The sequence below is a fragment of the Eptesicus fuscus genome, chromosome 4 (genome assembly GCF_027574615.1).
Source record: "Eptesicus fuscus isolate TK198812 chromosome 4, DD_ASM_mEF_20220401, whole genome shotgun sequence".
In the NCBI taxonomy this organism is placed as follows: Eukaryota; Metazoa; Chordata; class Mammalia; order Chiroptera; family Vespertilionidae; genus Eptesicus; species Eptesicus fuscus.
In genome coordinates this window covers 104780718-104802852 of record NC_072476.1, presented here as the reverse complement: position 1 = coordinate 104802852, position 22135 = coordinate 104780718, and the positions used below count along the sequence as shown (strand labels likewise).

At 42.3% G+C, this 22135-nt stretch overlaps 1 protein-coding gene across 5 annotated transcripts in view; it reads right to left on the bottom strand.

Moving 5' to 3' along the window:
• The window catches only part of MROH2B (maestro heat like repeat family member 2B), a 49838-nt gene extending 28404 nt beyond the window's left edge, over window positions 1-21434 (bottom strand). For all 5 annotated transcript variants that reach the window (XM_008155617.3, XM_028131280.2, XM_028131282.2 and 2 more), the window contains exons 1-14: window positions 20960-21434; window positions 19088-19149; window positions 17541-17651; window positions 16192-16351; window positions 15414-15512; window positions 11218-11372; window positions 8123-8263; window positions 7630-7722; window positions 7274-7343; window positions 5108-5221; window positions 3772-3845; window positions 2217-2339; window positions 1342-1455; window positions 347-503 (exon numbers count right to left, since the gene is read on the bottom strand). In XM_008155617.3, the coding sequence (XP_008153839.2) occupies window positions 347-503; window positions 1342-1455; window positions 2217-2339; window positions 3772-3845; window positions 5108-5221; window positions 7274-7343; window positions 7630-7722; window positions 8123-8263; window positions 11218-11372; window positions 15414-15512; window positions 16192-16351; window positions 17541-17651; window positions 19088-19149; window positions 20960-20987 (1501 nt within the window). In that variant the 5' untranslated portion in view covers window positions 20988-21434. The remainder of the gene's footprint in view (window positions 1-346; window positions 504-1341; window positions 1456-2216; window positions 2340-3771; window positions 3846-5107; window positions 5222-7273; window positions 7344-7629; window positions 7723-8122; window positions 8264-11217; window positions 11373-15413; window positions 15513-16191; window positions 16352-17540; window positions 17652-19087; window positions 19150-20959) is intronic.
• Between the last annotated feature and the right edge of the window lie 701 nt (window positions 21435-22135).

Below are 22135 nucleotides of genomic sequence, written 5' to 3'. Positions count from 1 at the left end.
TGGGTATATTATCAAAGCCCTATGGCCTTCTGGAAATGAGTTTCAGATAAGAAATGTTTTACCTTTTAGAAAATATGTTTTTATTGATTTTTAGAGAGAGAGGAAGATTTTTAGAGAGACAAAGAGAGAGAGGAAGATTTTGAGGGAGAGAGAGAGAAATATTAATGTGAGAGAGAAACATTGATTGTCTGCCCCCTGCACACCCACTATTGGGGATCCAGCCTGCAACCCAGGCATGTGCCCTGATTGGGAATGGAACCAGCAACCTTTTGGTGCATGGGACGACGCTCAACCAACCAACTGAGCCACACTGGCCGGGGCTTGCTTTGTTTTTGAATGTACAAACCAACTCCTGTAGAAATGACAAGGGCTGTTGACTCCGAGGCATTCTTCTTCTTTCTCTCCTCTGCCATAATCAGGCTCCGGATGATGTTGAACAGGCAGTCCAGAGTCCCCGTGTATTCGGCAGGTATCACAAAAGTCAGGATTCGTGGCCATAGCACCTGCGGGAAACAGGCCAAGATGCAGGATGGCTTATGCTTTTCCATAACTTCTCCTTGGTCCTCACTGATTTAGAAAAATTTCCCCCCACCTGTTATTTTGCTCTACAGGCCAAATCAAAATGAAATCATTGAATAAGATCTCTGTACAGCACATCCACTTTCAGCTGCTAGTTGCAGTGAGTGTTGGTTGGCGTCTCTCCATGGGGTTGTTGCTGGAATTGGGGGAGGTCGGTGGATTCTTCAATGTGAGGAAGTGTTGTAGGCACTGCATCCCTGGGCTCCCCACTCACGTGCTCCCATCTGGGAATAGCCTCTGACCCGCTTGAACTGGTCTTAGATGGACTCCTGGATGCACCAGGTATTTCTGGCCACTAGATCCTGACTTTTGTGATTATTTAGCTTACGGAAAATACAGATTCCAAGGCGCCTGCCCTGAGGTTCAGACTCTATTAGGCTTCAAGGGAGGCCGGAGAATGTGTGCTTTGACTATCTCCCCAGAGGAATGGGGATGTTTAGCAGTCACTGCATTGAACCACCACCGTTCACTACTTAACAGCTTATCTAGGAATGTTAGGGGAAGAAGAGAAATGATATATAAAGGTGCTGATAAATGGCCAATTGCTATCCAGATAGAAGACATTATTTAATTAATGAATTGGATATCTGTCTTTGAGGAACTACTATGTGCTGGGCACTGGGGCATCACAATCACCTTGCTCTCGTCAGAGCATCAGAAAGCTGATGACACATGGGGGCACACCTGTGTCTTTACTTTGAAGCGGGCAGAGCTTTAGAAGGGCAATCGAAGTAACTGTTGGTGGCGACAAAGACCCCTTACCTGAGGCATCCCAATGACCAGCGGGTCCAGCCTTTTTAAGACCTCGAGGCTTGTTGCTCGGACAGATTTCTCTCCCGCTTCGTCCTCATGGGAGTTAGGTTTCGCTGGTTTCTCCTTCAAGAAACATGAAACAGGCGACCTGTTCAGAATCCCTGCCGTGGGCCCCTCTGACTGCACTTGTGGAGTGCTCAGACTCAGGGGTGGAGGACAGAACACAGCCACTCAACCTAAAGGGCTCATGGAGCCTGGCCGGCTCGGTCTTCAGCATCTGATCCCTGTTTTAAAATGCTTCTTGGAGGAATGGGTTGGGAAAAACACCCCTGACTGAAGCAGAAAAGCAAAAATTGTGGGGACCCCTGAGCTGCAGATATCCGCCCCCCCCCCTTCCCCCCGCCTCTCTCAGGCCTTTGCCATTTTCCCTGGGACAAAAAATTTCAAATAAAATGCTTCCAAGTGGACTCCAGTTTCAGTTGTGACGAACTCGCTAAGATCTCTGAGACCTTACACATGTGCTTTCCCCGCTGCTCATGCGGAAGAAGGCAACTCCAGGGCAGCAAGAATCTTCATGTCTTACGTTCTCTAAACAACTCCCTGCTCTGCCTCTCTCCACACCACCCCCAGGCCTCGGAGGCCAGGTTGCCCCTCCTTAGGGAACAGTGTGGTTTAATTACTTGGTTTCAGATAAGCCAGAAATGAGGTCAATGAAAGGGAACCGAGAACCCTAGAGGCTGAAAAACGTATCACTAGAAGCTATGAGAGTGAAACCTAGCTTCTAAATCAGGCATTGAGTCACACCCCAGGCACTTCTTCTAAAACCCAGTCGAGTCAACAGAACTTGTTACAAGGCAGCGCTCCAAGCTGCACCCTCTCCCTACCAGATTCCTGTTGCACGTCACAAACTGGGAGAAGACGTAGTCGATGAGTGGCCAGCCTTCCTGGGCTTCAATGTAGCTTTTCTCGCACATGCTTTGGATGAGGAGGAGGGTGGAATTTCTTACCTAGAGTCAGACAGATGCATTTGCAACAGTTTACTATGCTGGGCAGAATGGAAATTTCACTTCTCTTATTCTTTAGCCTTCATGGATCATTTAGTGGAAATCTTTTTTTTTTTTTTAAAGGGGGTATAAAATGAACAATGCTACTATAATTTAACCAAAATCTGTTCTTCCTAGCTCCCAAGGCATATCCTTTGATATATTATAGAATATAGGTAACTTTGGGCTAAAACACTGCCTCACTTTTAAAATCCTCAATGAAAGATAGCACATTGAAGTCAAGTTCCACAATCCCTCATCCACCAACTGAAAATCCAATAAACTCGGAAAAGTGAGATTTTGTTTTTTTTAATTTGGTGCCAACTCAGTAGCAGCAAACCCCAAACTGAACTGTTTTAAAGCTATTTGTAGTCTTTACTTACTTTATGTAGTGTGGCTGTCTACACATTTCCCTGCAGAAATATTAATGGGTTTGACTGTATGGGCTATTGTCACGGTCATGTTTTTCTAAAATCTGAATATTCTGAATCCTGAAATATGTCTGTCCCCAGGGAAGGGAATAGGGGATTATGAACCCGTGTTACAAGTTTTCAGTACTTTGGCTCCCTTAGTTTATTGGATCGCTTACCTGGAGGATGGAGAGCTCAGATCTAATTCCTTAGTGAATGGGTCTTTTAATGGAGGGTAGGAAGAAAAGAATGATTTGGAACAGGGAGGCAGAGCTACATGGTGGCAATTAGCAAAACGGTCACCCACTAGTCTCCCCAAGTGAAGAAAAAAGAGGTTCACCGTCTCTCTGGTTTTGCCTGAGGAGCTGGCCTTCCTTAAAGTTTCTGTGCTCTTTTACTCTACTCTGAAATCTAGCAATTCTTTAATTGGCCTGGCCAATTACTAGGTCAGGTTTTTTCATCTAACCACTCCATTTTTGCATAACTTTTATTTTGAACACAGTCACAATCAAAGCTTCTTAGGGGAATTTTCGTCATTGGTTTCTATGTAGGGCTCTAATCCAAATGAAATTATGATTTTCATACAAAAATTACAACTGCTTATTTTTAAACATTCGTGTCAGCATAAGTTCTGCATCTTTCCTAACATGAACAACTTTGATCAAATAATCTGGAAATATTGAGCAATCTATTTAGTGCAAGACTCATTCTAGGTACTCCCTGCTTGGAAAACAGGATGTCTATGCACAGAACAATGCTCAGGGGTTATTACTTTTTGGAGGAAGATACATTATAACTAACTAGTTTTAGAACTGTATCTTGATTTGGTTTATCTTTTGAAGGAAAAACAGAGTTCTTTGAAAAATAGAATTGATCAAAGTTCTTTGTAAAGCAATCTCATAAGTAAAACCTTAAATAGGCAACACAGTTTTGTTTACTCCTAAAACTACCACCAGCTGAATAAAAGTTCCCATTAATTCTCTTACTTTTATACTGAGGTCACCCATGACAACTTTGACTGTTCTTTCGATTGAAGTGATCTGACCCCTCAAGTTGGGCTCTGAAAGACAGAGGTGAAATTGAGGGCATGATTTAGTAGGTGTATAGTATGTTCTAGGATAGATGAAAATCCACTATGGTACGTATTTGTAAAGTCTCTTGTCCTTAACATGTTATGTTATTCACTTCCCTCCTATCTCTTCTTTTCCAACTCTTTAAACATGTTGATTGCTTTCTTTGCTACCTATTATATTTGGTTTCATCTTATTTAAAATTAAGTTAGAGTCCAAAGTGAATTCAATCCATCACACCCAATGGATCAGCTTTAAATTTTGTGAAACTATTTCATTTTTCTTGTTTGATTTTTCAATAAATACTAATGATAACTGAATTTTAAAAACTACTATGATGTAGTGCAGAAATAATTATTGTATTTTATAAATCCAAGATATCATTAACTTTATGAGGCACCATTATTTTATATTGCATAAAAAAATATAGTGGCTGATTATCATTTAAAATGTTGTCAATTATAAGATACTAGAGGCCCAGTGCACAAAATTCGTGCACCCTGTGGGATCGGGCCTAAACTGGCCATTGGACCTCTCACAATCTGGGACTGTTGGCTCCTAACCACTCGCCTGCCTGCCTGCCTGCCTGCCTGCCAACCTGATCACCTCTAACCACCTCTGCCTGGTGGCCTGATTGCCCCCTAAGCCCCTAACTACTCTCCCCTGCCAGCCTGATTGACTCTAACTGCCCTCCCCTGCCAGCCTAATCGCCCCTAACTGCCCTCCCCTTGCTGGCCTGATTGACCCTAACCACCTCTGCTTCAGCTCCTGCCACCGTGGCTTTGTCTGGAAGGATGTCCGGAAGATGTCTGGTCTAATTAGCATGTTACCCTTTTATTAGTATAGATGTTCCAATATCATGAAAATATGTGCTTCTTGGAATTAAAAATATGATAATTTATTAAATTCTGCTCTTTTCTAAATGGACTAATCTCTAGAATATTATGCATTCTTCTTACCCACGCTTGTTTAGTGGGTGACTTAACCAGCTTACCAGGTCTTCTAAATTAAATTCTCAAGTATTCTACTCAGCCTTCTCAACTCATTAGATAAATATAATAAAAGAAGAGAGGTAACTGAAAAACGCCTGTTTAAAAATAATAGATTGTATACATTGAGGAAGACAGAGTTTCACTTGAATATAATGTTCTATAAATATCCCAAAGACATAGGATAGGATTAGAGCATGCATCAGGTTCAATTTTCTTCCTGGTACAAAATAAACTACTCTGGCTTCATCCCTATTACTTACCTTCAGCGTTGACAACCGATCGTAACAAAGTCAAGATCCCCCTTCTAGTGACTTCATTATTACTTCTTATTTGTTCATCAAAAAATTCCATCAGGTCTGCAGGATTGGAATGGGCTGCAGGTTTAAGAAATACTGGCATCACAAGAACTCATTTTCTTTCTTTTTTTAAAAAAATATTTTTTATTGATTTCAGAGAAGAAGGGAGAGGGAGAGGGAGACAGAAACATCAGTGATGAGAGAGAATCATTGACTGGCTGCCTCCTGCACACCCCACACTGAGGGTTGAGCCCACAACCCAGACATATGCCCTGACAGGGAATCGAACCATGATTTTCTGGCTCATAGGTAAATGCTCAACCACTGAACCACACCATCCAGGCACAAGCAAAATATTTGTGATTGGGAATAGGGGAATTATGTGAGGATTATCAAAGTCACTGTTAGGTTGGTAGTTAGATTTTATGATGTTCTTGCTTCTATGGTATCACAGAAATAATGAAGCAGCTTGATTACTAAGAGAACTGTCTTGACCTGGGCCCACTCCTGTTCAGGTCTGTGAATGTGATTTTATTTTGAAAAATTGGTTCTTTGCAGATGAAATCAAGCTAAGCTTAATTGGCAGAAGTCATTAGGGTGGGCCCTAGTTGAATATGGCTGATGCCTTTATAAGAAAAGGAGAGGAGACACGGAGACTACAAGAACACCTTGTGAACACGGAGGCAGAGGTCGGAGTGATGCTCACCAGCTTTGGAGATAAAGAGAAACATGGGTAGGGCAGGAAGCAGGGAACAGCGAGGAAAGAACTGGTTAGGGTAAAGCAGTTTGGGTTAGAAATTGTCAGAGATAAAGGGAAAGTTAATTAGGTTGGTGCATAGAGCAGAGAGAAGTATAGAAACAGAAAATCAGAAGAAAACTCGAACATAATAAAAAGGTATCAATGAAGTAGTAGACTTGACATGTTTTGGGAAGGGTGGAGGTATGGGAGGTATAGGTTATTCTTGTCTTTTGTCCTCAGGGACTATGTTGGAAGGAACACAGTTTTGTATCCTGACCCTGAGACCTTGGTGCCTCCTCTAACCAGGAGATGGCTGAGATCGTGATGTGAGAGCAAGAAGAAAAGGAGAGTGAAGGAGGGAGAGAGACAGGAATAGATATTAAGAGATGACCGGCAGGAAACAAGCATGACTTTGGGTCTGACACAGTTTGAAATAATCTCAAATATCAAGAGGTTACCAACTCACCCTGGTTTGCCTATAAATAAACCCATGCATATATGGTCAATTAATTTTTGACAAAGTAGCCAAGATTATTCAGGAAAAGGATAGCCTTGTCAGTAAATGGTGCTGGGAAAACTGGACAGCCACATGCAAAAAAATGGAACTGGATCTCTACCTTACACCCAACAAAAATAAAATAGAAATGGAATGAAGATTTGAAGGAAATATCTGAAACCATCAAACTCCTTGAAGAAAACATAGGGAGTAAGCTCCTTGACATGGGTCTTGGCAATAAGTTTTTATTTATTTTATTTTATTAATTTTAAGCAGTAAACTATTATTATGGTCATCATCATTTATTTAGATAAAGAGGGAGAGAGAGGGAGAGAGAGAGAATCATCAGTCAGTCAGTTGCTCCCACACATGCCCTGATTGGGGATCGAACCTGAAACCTGGGTATGTTCCCTGAAAGGAATGACCCTTCAGTGCATGGGATGACCTGGCCAGAGCTTGGCAATGAGTTTTTAGATTTGACACCAAAGACAGAGGCAACAAAACAACAAACAAACAGGACTACATTAAGCTAAAAAGCTTCAGCTCAGCATAGGAAACCATCAATAAGATGAAAAGGCCATGTGTGAAATGGGGAAGAAAACAACAATTGCCAATGATATATTCAATAAGGGATTAAAATCCAAAATGTACCTGGGACTTTTCTGGTTTTAGAACTGACTGTTTTATCTCTTGGGAGAATTTGTCACTCTATATATTATGCTCTTTTGGGGAACAGGTAAGATAGGGAAAGGCCCAGAATACTGTGAGTTGAAGAAACATTTTGTGTGTGTATGTGTGAAAGTAACTAATGCGATAGTTTGCACACCCTTCATCATCGCCATCATCATCACTTGGAGATATTTTTATTAAAAACCCTCTGGATGCTTGGTCCTACCTAGAATGAGGAAACAGCTTGAAGCTTCCATTTCATTTTCCTTCTCTGGAGGCTCTGGAACTCTGCACACCTGAACGAGGGGGAAGAAGCAGGTGGTAGATGTTGAAAACAGAAAACTGGTGCAAACAAAACAATCCGTCTGGACAGCATGCTCTTTTTTAAAAAAATTTCTTTATTGATTACGGTGTTACATATGTGTCCTTATTCCCCCATTACTCCCCCTACTCCCCCCTCATGCCCTCACCCCCCTGTTGTCTGTGTCCATTGGTTAGGCTTATATGCATGCATACAAGTCCTTTGGTTGATCTCTCCACCCCCACCCTCCCCTACCTTCCCTCTGAGCATGCTCTTCTTACCTGGTGGAGTAGATTGATGAAGATGCTTCTCTTCAAGTCCTTCGGAAGGGCAACCTCATAAAGGGCGGCGGCAGTCAGTATTTGCTTCAGGCTCTAGAATCAAAGGTTAGTTGGAGGCTGCCCATGAAGCAACAAACAGGATGTGCAAGGCAAATCATGTTTTATGAGGAGAACGAATCCATAACTTTCCTGCAGTTACCAGGTATTTTGTGTGCATGTTTTTTTTTTGTTTGTTTTTTTTTTTTTTTTGGTGATTCTGGCCCTTTTACCTTGTTCACTGCTTCATCAGCTTGGAAAAAAAAAAAATCATAATCCCTTTCTGGAGTTTCCACATCCAGCTATGCCAACTTCTTGCTATCATATTTCTCAAGAGGTATTTAAGTTCAGCGGCCAGAACAGGCATTCAAGTTCCCTGGGGCCTCCTGAGCCTTGTATGCTCTAGGATGGTTGCCAGTGGACTGTCTGAATCAGCTTTTCAGGGTGTGGTTCTTACCTGGGTGACATGGAAATCAATATCTTTGTCATTGTACTGGTTCAGGAGCCAGGGTACCTGGCCCAGGGCATATTCACAGAGGTCTTCCCGATGGAGCAGCAGGCTCACTGAGGGGCCATGGGCCTTAACGATGGACAAAGTCTGCAGAGGCAGCAAAGAAATAGCACTGATAGTTCTTCATTATGCTTTGTGCACATGTCTCAGAATACCAGGAGGCTTAGATCTCCTGCCCCGAAACTTCCTCACTGCTTTCAACCAAGACATATTTCTTAAAAACTTCAAAATATATTTAGGTTAAGAGCATAGTATGAGGCAGTTATATTTATATTTGTATTTATATCTATACCTGTATCTATATTGATTCTCATTTCAATACCTGACCCCTCTTATTTCTTTAACCTCTCTCTAATAGTCACTTTCTTTCACTATGTTAATAAGTTTAAAATTTCCCTCATATTAAAAAGTTCTTTGATTCCACATTACTTTGACCAACTATCATTCTCATCCAGTTCTTTTTCTTTTCTTACACTTAGAGCAAAGCTTTTTTTTTTTCCAATTTTTTTATTAAGGTATTATATGTGTACATATTTTACCATTGCCACCCCCCACCCCACTCCCATATATGCCCTCACCCCCCAGAGTTTTGCATCCATTGGTTAAGAGCAAAGCTTTTTGAAGGAGTTTATATTTTTGATTTCCTCTTCCCTCCTCCCATTTATCCCTCATCCACTATAATCTGGTTTCCATTGACATAAAAAATGAACAAATATAAAATATAAATGTAATATGTATTGATTATAAAAGTTCAAAAATTCCCTAAGTTATGATGAAGAAAACATTGTACCCACAATACTCATAGATAATCACAGCTTGGTGTATTTTTAATATGGTCTTTATTTGACCTTTAAAAAATCTTTTTCCTATGGATTCAAATTTTAAAAAAATTGACATGTTACATTCTGCCTTTTCTACATACCATTATATGATGAACTGTTTTCTATTAGCTATTTTTTTCTGAATGAAAACCACTTCAAAACTTAATGTCTAATAACAACCACCATTATTTTCACTCAAGACTGTGTCAGCTAAGCTGTTTCTTCCAGCAGATTTCTGTGAAATGAATCCCTTTCAAGAGTTTTTTGTTTTTTTGTTTTTGCTTGGGCACTATGCCAATGGACTCTAGATTTCTCTTTGCTTCAATCCTTCTTTCTTAGGTTGTAAGATCTCATTCCACTTCGTTCTCCCACTTCTTCAGCAGCACATTCTCAGTTCTTCATTGTGAGTTCTTCTTCCTTTGCTTTCCCTTAAAAATCTATCTCCCCAACCCCAAACTCTATTTTTGGCACTTTGCCACTCTAGATACTATTTTAAAAAATTTTATTTTTCAATTATAGTTTGAATTCAACACTATTTTGTATCAGTTTTAGGTGTATAGCACAGTGGATAGATATTCATTCCAGGTTCTAAAGTGTTCCCTCTGATAATGCAATATGTACTCTTCTATCCACAACCATTTATTCAATTGTCACGTATATAAAGCTGATATCTAAATCTGTGTATCTAGTTTTTGCTTTTCATCTTAACACCAACTCTGAATATCCCCAAACCTATTAATATCTCCACTTGGATGTCCCATAGGCATTCAAGTCAAAATGTCTAGAATTAAACACATTTTTCTTACTGTCCCAAATGTGTTTGTTATTTTTCTTGTTTTTCTCATCTTGATGAATGGCCCAAGATCATTCAAGTTGGAAATGTAAGAACCATCCCAGATGCCTCCATTTCCCTCACTGTAAACACCTAATTGATGCCAAGTCCTCTAGACCCTATTTTTCAGCATGTGACTCCTTAGATCTGTACTACCGATACTACATGTACCGATCCATTAGCATTCATGGTCTGGAATGTTTCCACAGCCTTCCAATAGTCTTGTCCTATTCCATCCCTATACCCCATCCATATTCAAGGCTCTTCATTATGTGGCTAAGACCTTTCCAGCTTTATTTTTTCCTGCTTCTCTACCCCATTGCCCTTTTTTGCCTTCTCCCACCAGATTCTCTCACGTATGCATGTAATCCCATCCCCGACCTATGCTTCAGTAGGTTTTATTCCCTCTTTAGGGCATGTACCTTCCCTGTGTTAAATGACTTCAGGGGTTAAAAGTTCAATCCTAATGCCACAGCCTTTCCAGTGCTCATCATCGGAGTTAAGCGCTTCTCTCTCTATGCTTCCTTATTACTTTATGAACCTTCTTGTCACTTGCCTAACTCTTCTTACGGGAAGTTAGGAAAGTAGTCATCAAATTTGTATTGAATTTTGTTTTCCAGGGGTCTTAAAGAAAAAAACTTCTGTAGGATATTTTTTAACAATTCCATGTTTGCTAATGATTTAACTAACCCAGCATGTTAAAAAATAAATGCTTTCATAGCTCAAAGTACAGAAAAGGAACTAAACTCCAGAAGGTAGCTACATGTTAAATCTTTTATAATAGAGCAATAGGAGATTAACTAGCATATAATTTAGCCCACTTTAAAAAAATTATAGCAATTAAGCAAGATAAGAATGGGATTATATATATGCACTGTGTGATCTATTCTCTATAAAGAATTACAGCATTTTGAAACATCCAGGCAAATTCTTTAGATGTTATTTCAATGTGATATCCACATACACAGGAAATTTATGGGGACTATTGGTTTTCCTAACCAGGGACTCAGCCCAAATACGGGTTATGGTATCTAAGACATGAAATAGCTAACATTCTGCATATTGTTTTCATTTTATCTTGTCTTTGGGGATTCTGGTCTGTTTAATATCTCTGTATCTCCAGCATGCAGAACAGTGTCTGGTGTGTCCTTCAGACTAAATATATATTAGTTGAAAGTCAGAATGAATAAATATGGATTTGAAATAGGAAAAACAAAAGGTTTTATAAGCTGATAATGGGGCGATTAATCAAGATAAGAAAATCAAGTGAATAACAAACACATTTGGGGCACACAACCCATAGCTTAAAGAAAAATTGAGATGAGCAATCATGTGAAAAGAGGAAGTTCAATCAGCATGGAGGAGAGCCAATCTGGGGCTCCACTCACTTGCATGGGCGAGGTCATGGGCGCCCACTTCTCCATGATAAACCGGAACAGCATGAAGATCTTGTCAGATAGTCGGTTGGCGTCCAGTCTGGGATAGGGGAAATCTCTCCAGTGGTTGACGTATTTGTAAATGGCTTTGCTGAACTTCTCAAGGGCTGCATTTTAAAAATAACCACAGACTGAGAAAAATATAACAGTGGGAAGGACCACAAAATAATTAGAGAAGAGAGTACTGGTGATTAGAAATATAGTGTAATAGTTTCTATAAAATCTTATGACTATACCAAATAAACATATAAAAAGTGTCCAGCCACACTGGTGAAATGTGAGTTAAAACCATAATGAGATACTATTATATACCACACAGAATGGCTAAAATCTAAGACAATATCCAGTGTTGACAAGACTAAGGTACCACTGGTATTTTCACATACTGCTGGTGGGAGTATGAACTGATACAAATACTTTGAAAAACTATTTGACACTATCTACCAAGGTTGACTATGTAATCTTGGTAACCCAGAAATTCTACTCCTAGGTATGTAATAATTAGATATGTATACATATGGGCACTAGAAACTTGTACAAGAATGTTCATATGAGGGTTGTTTTTTTTTTGGAGGGGATGGTCAGAGCCTCAAACAGAAAACAGTCCAAATATCTGCCAACAGATAAAATGGAAAATTAAATTGTAGTATAGATATGTATTTGTATATAGAAATAAAAATAGACTACAGCTACACAAAATGACATGTATGAATCTCACAAATGGTCAAAAATAACTTATGATATTAGAAGTCAAGATTATGAAAGAATGGAGAGGGAGATGATTGGGAAAAAAGACAAAGAGGACATCTGGGTGTTAGTAATGTCCTACTTCTTGACTTGAGTGGTGGTCAAATGGATAAGGTCATTTTGTTACATACAGCTCATCGACTTCTGATTTGTATGCCTTCCTATGTGTCTGTTTTACCTGAATAAAATTTTAAAAAGACCTTGGGCCTACAAAAATGTCCATTTGGGCCACTAACCCATATGAATTTATATCAAGTGCATGAAATAATATTATTTTTTCCTTCAGCCCTCATTCTACCCCTTTCATTGATGATAAAGAAAATTCATAGTTTACTCTCTCAAGGGTGTTTCCTAGGCAAAGAAAACTGTAGTAAAGATGCCAAGTATCTTAGCTTTACAGCTGGCCACTTACTGGCTCATTCATTCCCTCTGAACTCTTTCTTATAATCTCCTACTACACTTTATCATAATCTTTTGTGCATGCAGGTGTTTGTGCTTGTGTGAGTGTGTCTCACACTGGCCTATAAGTAACATGAAAGAAGGCCTGATGTTCTGTCTGTTGATGGTATTAGACACAATGGATACAGGGTCTACTTATTTGCTGATTGACCGAGTGAATAGATGGGTGGATGGATGGCTGTTGAACTTTATACCTTTTCTTTAGTGGCAGTCAGGCAGAAGTTGCTCTAGGACCAAAGAGCACTAAATGACTCGATAACACAAAGACAGAGAATTCCCTTATTCATTGCCATTATGATTTCTGATTTTAGTTTCTCTTACTTTCTTGGTTGCTAATTTTGCAAGTAGAGGTGCCAAAGTTTATTTGCAGAACACAGTATTAGCTGTCATAATAGGTAGGAATAGCAAAAAGTATTGAGAAGTGTGCTAATCTAGTACAGTTGTTCAAGTCCTTGAGTCAGGCTGTTATAATTCAAATCGTGGCTCTGCCACATACTAGCTGTGCGACCTCAGGCAAGCTGTCTACCCTCTTAAAACCGTAATTTTCTCATCTTCAAAATGGAGGAAAATATTATCTACTTAATGGGATTGCTGTGAAGGTTAAGTGAAATACCCAAGGCAGTGCCCAGGCACATAGTCAATTTTCAGTATATGTCAGATATAAATATTACCTTCTCCCACACCTGAGACCTATATGTTCATGTTGACCAATGTCACCCCAATTAATTTAATAAATAAATATTAAAATAAATAAAAATAATGACAAAAATTATCTTCATTGAAGACAGAGCAAGAGGAAAAAGGCAAAATAGAGTAAAATAGTCTTGCCTGATAGGTAAAGAAGACATTCCTGACAGTATTGGCTTTTAAATAATACAACATAATAATATTAGGGATGTTAAGGGTGGAAGGAATCTTAGAACTCATTTTATTTGATGTTTTTTGGGGTGAAACTGAGATTGAGTGAAGGGCAGAGGCTCCTGATGGCTCTGTGGCAGATCAGAGTTAAGAGTCTAGGCCTCTAGAGCCATCCAGAAAACCTTTCACTGTGTTGTAAGTGCTTTCCCCTAGGAATTCTGGGGCATATTGTTCTCTGTAGACCCTTGATTACTGTAGGTGTATTTCAACTTGAAAGTGGGGGGTAGGGGGGAGGGATTTATGACCATAATTTGTCTACCTATTTTCCTTGATTTTGTGATTGCTTGTATTTGATTAGATTATTTATTTATCATTATTATGATACTAGTGGCCCAGTGCACGAAATTCGTGCACGGAGGGGGTGTTCCTCAGCCCAGCCTGCACCCTCTCCTATCTGGGACCCCTCGAAGGATGTCCTACTGCCGGTTTATAGGGATCGGGCCTAAACCGGCAGTTGGACATCCCTCTCACAATCCGGGACTACTGGCTCCAGCCGCTCACCTGCCTACCTGCCTGCCTGATTGCCCCTAACCACTCTGCCTGCCAGCCTGCTCGCCCCCAAATGCCCCCCCGCCAGCCTGCTCACCCCCAACTGCCCCTCTGCTGGCCTGCTCACTCCAAACTGAGCCCCCCGCTGTCCTGATCACCTCCAACTGACCCCCAACTGGGCCCCCTGCTGGTCTGCTTACCCCCAGTGGCCCCTGCCGTCCTATCCTGCCCTGATCAGCCCCCCGGTGACCCAAGGTCCCAGCCCCTCTTTTTTTCTTTTTCTTTTTTTTTTCAGTGCCTCCTTGAGCAGAGGCCAGGGTCAGCTGGAAGCAAGTATCTAGGATTTATTTATCTTCTATAATTGAAACTTTGTAGCCTTGAGTGGAGGCCAGGGTTGGCCAGGGTGGGCGGGAATCTTGGCTTCCTCCATTGCTGGGGCAACCCAAGACTCCTGCTTGCTCCAGCTCCATGGCCAGCCGCCACCTTGGTTGGGTTAATTTGCATACTCGCTCCTGATTGGCTGGTGGGCGTGGCTTGGCATAGTGGAGTGATGGTTAACTTGCATGTTTCTCTTTTATTAGTGTAGACTAGAGGCCTGGTGCATGAAAATTCATGCACTGGAGGAGGGTCCCTCAGCTGGCCTGCCCCCTCTCACAGTCCAGGAGTCCTCAGGGGTAGGAGGCGACCTGGCGAACAGGGGAAGGCGACACCCCATCACACCTCTGCTGCTGCCACTGCCGGCAGCGCAAGCCTTGGCCAGCCCTGGTTACCTGAGCCTCGGGCAGCCCTGGGCAGCTGGGCAGCTGCCATCTGAGGCTTGCCTGTGCCTTGGGCTGGCCCTGGGCGGCTGGGCAGCTGTCATCCAAGGCTTGCCTGTGCCTCGGGCCAGCCCTGGGTGGCTGGGGGGTACTCCAGAGGCAGGTGCGTGGAGCAGCTGGGCCCGCCCGGCCTTGCCATGTGCCTGCCACCCTGGCAGGGCTGAGGGGACTGGGTGCTGCCATCTTGTGGCTGTGGGCGCCGCCATCTTTGAGGGCATGGCAGTCAATTAGCATATTCCCTCCTTATTGGCTATGGGCACTGCCATCTTTGCGACGGTGTGAGGGTCATTTAGCATATTCCCTCTTTATTAGATAGGATTGCATTACAAAGACATGCTAAAATTCAGCCAACTGTTAAGAGCAGGTAAGCCCTCATCCTTGTAGAGAACTTGTGATCCAATTAAAGAGACTAGTAGAAATGGAGACCATACAGCCCAGTGGAAAGAGTATAGATTGGGTGGTTACATAGACATGGGCTTGAATGCCACCTCCGCATCTCATCAACTGGGTCACCACCTTGGGATAATTGCCTAACTTCCATGGCTCTCAGATTCTTGTCTGTAAAATGGTCTGATAAGCACTTACTTTGCAGAACTGTCATGAGGACTGAGGGAGAGTACTCTCTGTCGTGGGCCCTCCCAATGGTAGGCACTCGATAAATGGTAGGTGTTGGAGAGGACCAGACCAGTGTTAAAGCGGAGAGCACAGGGTACTCACCGGTGCAGAACGCTCCCTTCATGCTTTCCTCCTCGGCCAGCCTGAGCATGGTTTGCATGGTGAGCAGGGTCATCATCATGAAGGGAATGCTCTGGGATGCTGTCGTGGGGCAAGAGGAGAAAGGCATTATCTTCTCACACTGGGGAGTCCTGAGACTCCTTCCTCCTCATAGCAACACCATCCACAACACTTCCAGGCTGCCATGGACAGGTGGAGGAGGCTGTAGGAGGATGTTCTCCATCCCGCCCCACCACCATCCAGGTCGTAGTTAGAGGATTAAGGAATGGTTGGCTTAGCATAAGGTACTAGCTATCTGGCCACCTATGTTTAGTAGCAATTACTTATTTGGATAATGATTTCATTAATGTTCATCCCTTCCATCAGAACTGGCCTATATCCCCAGGGCCTAGCACAGATAATAGGTGCTCAATAAATATCTCTTAAATAAAGTGGTGTAGAAACCCATACTGCCTATAAGTGTTCATTGGTTTGCAGAATACGTATGTGGAAAATGTGCTTCTGCAAACACAACACTGGATGAAGGTGAGGATGGGTGATAATCCAGCCACATTCAGAGCAGCACGGACCCACCAATGGCAGTCAGCAGGCTCATCACTGCCTGTAACGTACACAGCTGCCCAAATCCCTGTGTCAATAATGTTTGGCTCAGCACAAGGTAGAGATGTGCTCCCTTCTGCTGTTTGCTCCCACTGGGGTTTTCAACAGTTAGTCATGGGGGCTGTTTCCCAGAAAAATGAGGAGACTATTCCCTCCGTACCATAGCTGGTTGCCAGTTCGGCCAGAGCAAGCACAACGAATTCATTTGGCAGCTCCAGGATCCTGAAGTTACTTTGTATTTCATACATTACAGAGTTGAAATCATGGGCAGCAAGAGACACCAAAACCTCGCCAGCTAGCATTCTGATTTCTCTGGGCACCTGAGGAAGAAAAGGAGAGCAACAACAATGAGTAGAGAAAGAGCAGAATGAATCTGCAGAGGGGAAATAGAATACATGATATTTGTAAGTCCCCCTGGCTTTGGGATAGAGGGATAAGAGGTCGTTTATAAACCCAGGGTGAAAGCCACAGGGTAGGTGCCAGTAGCTGGGAAAGAGGAGGTGATTTTAGTTCACTTTCAAACTAGGTTTTAACAGGAATCTTGTAAACTTGGGGTCAATACATATTTTCTTGCTGGTGGATCAAGCACCATAAACATAGGACTTAGGTTGTATGTCTGAGTGATATGAATTATTGTGGTTGAATTACTGTGATGGAAAGGCCACGAGGAGAGGACACTGGGACTAAGAGTCCAGAGCTTTGTGTTTTAGTACTGTCCTGATCTAATAATATCTTTGATATTGGAGATATTTGGAGGGACTTCTGCTTTTGGTAATGGTGAACTAGGCCATTTTTCCCCCCTTTTTATTGAATTTATTGGGGTGACACTGGTTAACAAAATTATACCTGTTTCAGGTGCATAATTCTACAGTACATCATCTGTACACCGTATTGTGTGTTTACTGATCAAGCCAAGTCTCCTTTCATTGCCATTTATCATCTCTATATGACCTAGGTAAATTTTATCAACCCTACTACTGAGAAGTTGCCTTAAAAAAATCTCAAGCTCTGAAATTAATCATAGATTGTTATTTCCCTTGGCAGGTAAACAAGTAAAAATCCTTTCTGGAAGACAATGTCATTATCTTATGACTCAACATAATTTCTGCAAATAATTTTCAGATTCAATGCTTATGTACATAGATAAGTAGGCACACAAAGAAATAAAAATTTATACGGGAGCCCAAAGACACTGGATTCTAGTCATTTGTTCTATCAATACATAGTTTGTCACTTTGGAAAAAACACCTCTCTAAACATCAACTACCTCATATAAAAGTGGGTTGGGTAATATTACCTCTAAATATTGCCTCAGTTTCCTCATCTGTGAAAGGGCAAATAACAGACACTGTTACTGTAGACAAGTTACCATGAAGAACAAATAAAAGGGATCTGTAGTCCTGTCAGCGATGTACGAAAAGCTTATGGATGTCTACATGGGTGCAGCGAGGCCACTTAGAGACCTGTTGCTGGCGGCGACACGGACTCATCATCAACAATCAAACTTACGTTGTTGTCTCTCATGTCCTTAGAAGCATAATAAATCAACTTTTGGACAATGGCATTATCCAAGATGTCAGTATTCTGAATGACGGAAGTGAGATGACTATAGATGTCTTCCTGTGAACGTACAAGGGATACACAGAAATTTGAGTTGCAGAACTAAAGGAATCTCATGAAATGCAAATTAAACTATGCAATGCATCACTACTGCACCAGAGATGTTATGTATCTTCATTGGGGCTTCCTGAACATGATACCCATCTTCAGGAATCAAAGGCTTCTAGGTAGACCCAAGTTCATTCTAAAAACGGTTTTAATTAACATGACTACATCTCTATGGCAAAATCTAACTGAAGGCAGGGGTCGGCTGCCTGACAACCAAAGTCTCTTGGAAATCTTCCCTGTAGGGCACTCAGGGGAATGGAAATGCCCATCAACCTCATTGTTGCTCTTATTACCAGGGAGTGACTAGTATTAAGGAACAAATGTGATTCCCAAAGAGGCCACTAGGCTACAAAATTTGTTCCTAAGGGAGATTTCTAGGCCCTTGCTTCACTCATGTCTTTGCTAGGCCCTTGCTTCACTCATGTCTCTGTGGGGAGAAAGTTGTGATTTTTTTTTTTTTAATAGAGCTACAGACTCTGAGAATTGTATGGCTTGACCAGATGCAACATGTGAAGGCTCTTCCACACCCCCTGGCTGGCCCCATGGCCTCTGGAAGATGGAAGCCTGGTGTTCTGAAATCTTCCACAGCCTCAAGCATGTACCTGGAGGTACTGCCCCCACATTTACACGTGAAGGACCCCTCTTTGCACACAGACTCTAACGCATTGTCAGGGCTCAGAACCACTGGATTAAGAGGTGAAGAACTGGGCATTGCCCTTCCCAGGGAGGCTGCATTGAATAATCACTAGGGGCATTACTTTGGAGTCAGACAGGCTTGTGTTTGGATGTCGTCCTTCTGTTCTCAGGCAACTCATGTAACTTCTCTGTGCTTCCCTTTTCTCAGTTGTCAAATGAAAATCACAATAAAGACCTTATAAAGCTGTGAAGAGGGAATATAATATGATGCACTATTGTTTGGAAAGCAAACAATACGTGTTCGACAAAGAGTAGCTACGGTTATCTTATAAAAGGTTACTGAAGCCAGAATAGCCTTCAGAGGAAAGAACCTCTAATTGTGAATTAGCGTTACAGATGATTAGGGGAGGTGTTTTGGGATTTTCAGAGGCGCCTCAAATTCTACAGCTGTAATCCACACGGCTGTGAGTACAACATCCCCCTCTTTCCACATCTTCCTGCAAAACGTTACGGAAAGGGGCATTCTTTGGCAAATTTCTAGAACTGGATTCTCTGATTCCTTAAATGCCAAATAGAATTGGTTAGACATTGTAATAACTGTCATTGTAAGTGTATTTTCTGAAAAATTGGTTACCGCATAAGAAGCCTGAGAGAAAAGAGGAGGTCTAGGCAAAGAAGGGCATATACGAAATGTTGCAATAACCAGGCTACAAAAAGTCAATGGGAAAGAGATTTTTCTCTCTTTTCCTTACCTTGCTGATATTATCATCCTTGCTCAGCATGCCGATAGTGAGATTAATATATCCAAAAGTCTCTACAATGCATGGAGAAAGAATTAAGTGTGTGCTAACATGCCCTCCTGCTAATTACAATCAATAGTCCCCAAAAGATTCCACTTTCTCACTTTCTCTCTCCTCTCTCTTCCTCTGTCTTTCTCTCCCCACCCCCTCTCTCGCTCTCCTCCTCTTCTCCTTAACTGTCAGCTCTTGGTTGGCAGAAACTATGTCTTATTATTCATATTTCCTGTACTTGACACACTTGAAACTAGCTGATGCTAAGTATTTCCCCCCTAAAACCTAAATTAAATGTGGAGGGAAAGATCAAAGACGCTAAGTTCCTATGTATCCCTCCAGTCCTATAGGCATCACCTGTATCCCCTCTCGCAAGGCTCAGCTCTCAGAGTGCATGAGCTGAATCCCTTACAGCTGATGTGAGCACGAGAAGGCAATGGCGTGATGCGGTTCTCTTCCCTCAGCCCATCTTCTCTCTCCCTTTCCACACCCTCTCCCCTCTGGGCCCTATTAGGTCTGCTTATGGTCCCATGCTCATGCAACCTCACTCTTTTCTGATAATAATCTTTTGACTTGCACTCTCCAGCAATATTTGTATTTGAAGAAAGCTCTCTGGAAAACTAAAACAAAACAAACAAAAAATGAGTCAAAGAAAACAAGCCATTTTAGGCCACAGCACAAGTTGGTAGAAGAGATGCTTTTGGAGGTGGTGAGTCCCCACAAGCCTGCAACTCCGACGACAGAGCCCCCTCAGCACAGTCTCTTTTGGCAACGCAGAAAGGCAGCCATACTTGAAAATTGGGGAAAATATTTCCACAGGATTCTTCCAGTATTTAAAATCAAACGGGGTGGAGCAAAATAAAAAAAGGGGAGGGGGGTGGTGTTCAGGGAAAGTAACCTCGCAGGGTCATCTGATCGTATAATTTTAAATGGGCAGGCCACACCTCAAGCCTATAACATTTTAGTAAAAGTTGTTTTTCTTTCTTTAGTAAAAGGTCTTTGCTTTAATCAAGCCCTGTTCATTGTTTCTGTGCATCCAGGTTAACACACCTTTGAAATATGACATAACCACCCTCAGCATGGAACAGACTGTTGAATCTCAGAGGGAAGGTGGGGGTGGGTGGAAGATGATCAACCGCAGAACCTGTGTGCACATAAGCATACCCCGTGGACACAGGCAATAGGGTGGTGAAGGCCTAGGGTGGAGGCTGGGGGTGAGCTTAGAAGGGTTCAATGGGGGAGAGAGGGGGGCATTTGTAATACTTTCAACAATAAAGATTAAAAAAAAAAAGACATAACCACCCTCAAGAGAGCACACAATCTTTACCCTGTAATCCAACCCTGCCTTGCTTCCTCCCACCTCTAAGTAATCTTATGTTCCCTCCTTAATCTCAAAAGCAGAAAAGCCACTGTAAAACTTATTCTACTGAGCATTTGAGAGCTTGCTCCCAGCATATGGCATCAGTTTGGCTCAAATGATCTTTTATAAAATTTAGGTACATGTTTGGATGTTTCTTACAGCGACAAAAAGCAATTGTCTTTCTTTGTATTGTAGCCACTTTCTCCTCAGGTAGACTATGCATTTTCAAAGAAGATAAGCCACAGTCATCGCTCAGGCTCCGGGCCTATCATTGGTGGTTTACAATGAATGCAGTTTTATTATTTTGGAATTAAGGGAGAGTAGAGAGAGGCAATCTTACTTCAGCATAGTCTTTCAGAAAACCTCTAATGTATATAACCTCCCACCATGACACATTCCACCCCCAGCCCCACTTATGCACATGGTCACACAGACACAACACCCCTAACTCCTCAGAAGACCGCGATGCTTACCTACAGTTTCCTCCGGGCCCTGAGACATATTGCCGCTATTTCAGGCTAAGAGATAGCACCTAAGTATCAGAAACAGTGAGGCTAAAAGGTCCAAGAAGCAGATCGGCAGGTTTCTCATATAAGGTTCACATTGGGTTCCCTAAATGCAAGTCCCTCCTTGACTTGACTGGCAAACTGATCTGGAAGCTTCCAGCGATGGTCTGCTGTGGAGGGGGATGCTGTGTTCTACCACCATGACATTTTCTTGCTTCTGATCTCCTGCTGACCAACAAAATGGCAGCATCTCCCCGAATGGTGAGCCTTTGGTGGAGACCAGTGTCTGAGAAGGAAGAAATTAGAAGCTGGAACTCAAACCATGTTTGTAGACCAAAGGAGCTCCTCTCCCTAAGCTTGGGTCCATGGGTCACAAATTCGGGAACGGTTCTCAGTGGTCACTTTACAGGCCTGGTGTTGGTAAAGCCTGTGTGGTGATCATGGTGATGGTTCTACTTGGTGAGTCACTCACACCTACTGGGCATGCTCAGTGGACTGGAATCCCTGCCAGGGGCAGTTGAGTGGAATGTCCAACTGACAGCAGCGAGCAAAGCCTTCTCTGCCTCCTTCCTCCTCTCTTCGCCCCACCCCCTTCATGGACTTGACCTCATTCCAGGCTCAGGCTTTCTTCTTGACTCCATTCTCCCTTCTGGTTTTCTTTTTCGTTAATCCTCACCCAAGGATATTTTTCCCATTGTTTTTTAGAGAGAGTGGAAGGGGGAAGAGAGAGAGAGAGAAGAGAGAGAGAGAACTGAGGAGAGAGAGAGAGAGAGAGAGAGAGCTGAGAGAGAGAGAGAGAGAGAGAGAGAGAGAGAAACGTCCATGTGAGAGATACACATCTATTGGTTTCCTGCTACACTTGCCCCGACTGGGAAAAGGAGGGAACCTACAACCCAAGTACATGCCCTTGACCGGGAATCAAGCCCATGACCCTTCAGATAATGGGCTGATGCTCTAACCACTGAGCAACCAGCCAGGGCATCTTTTCTGATTTTCAAATCACTTTTTTTATACAGACCTCTTGGCTATAATGATTTCAATTTTACTAGTATGGACCTAAATCTGGTCCCCATGCTCCCCTAACCCTAACTCTATATGGCCACAATTTCCAAGGTGTGCCCAGATAGTATGTTAATGTGGTAG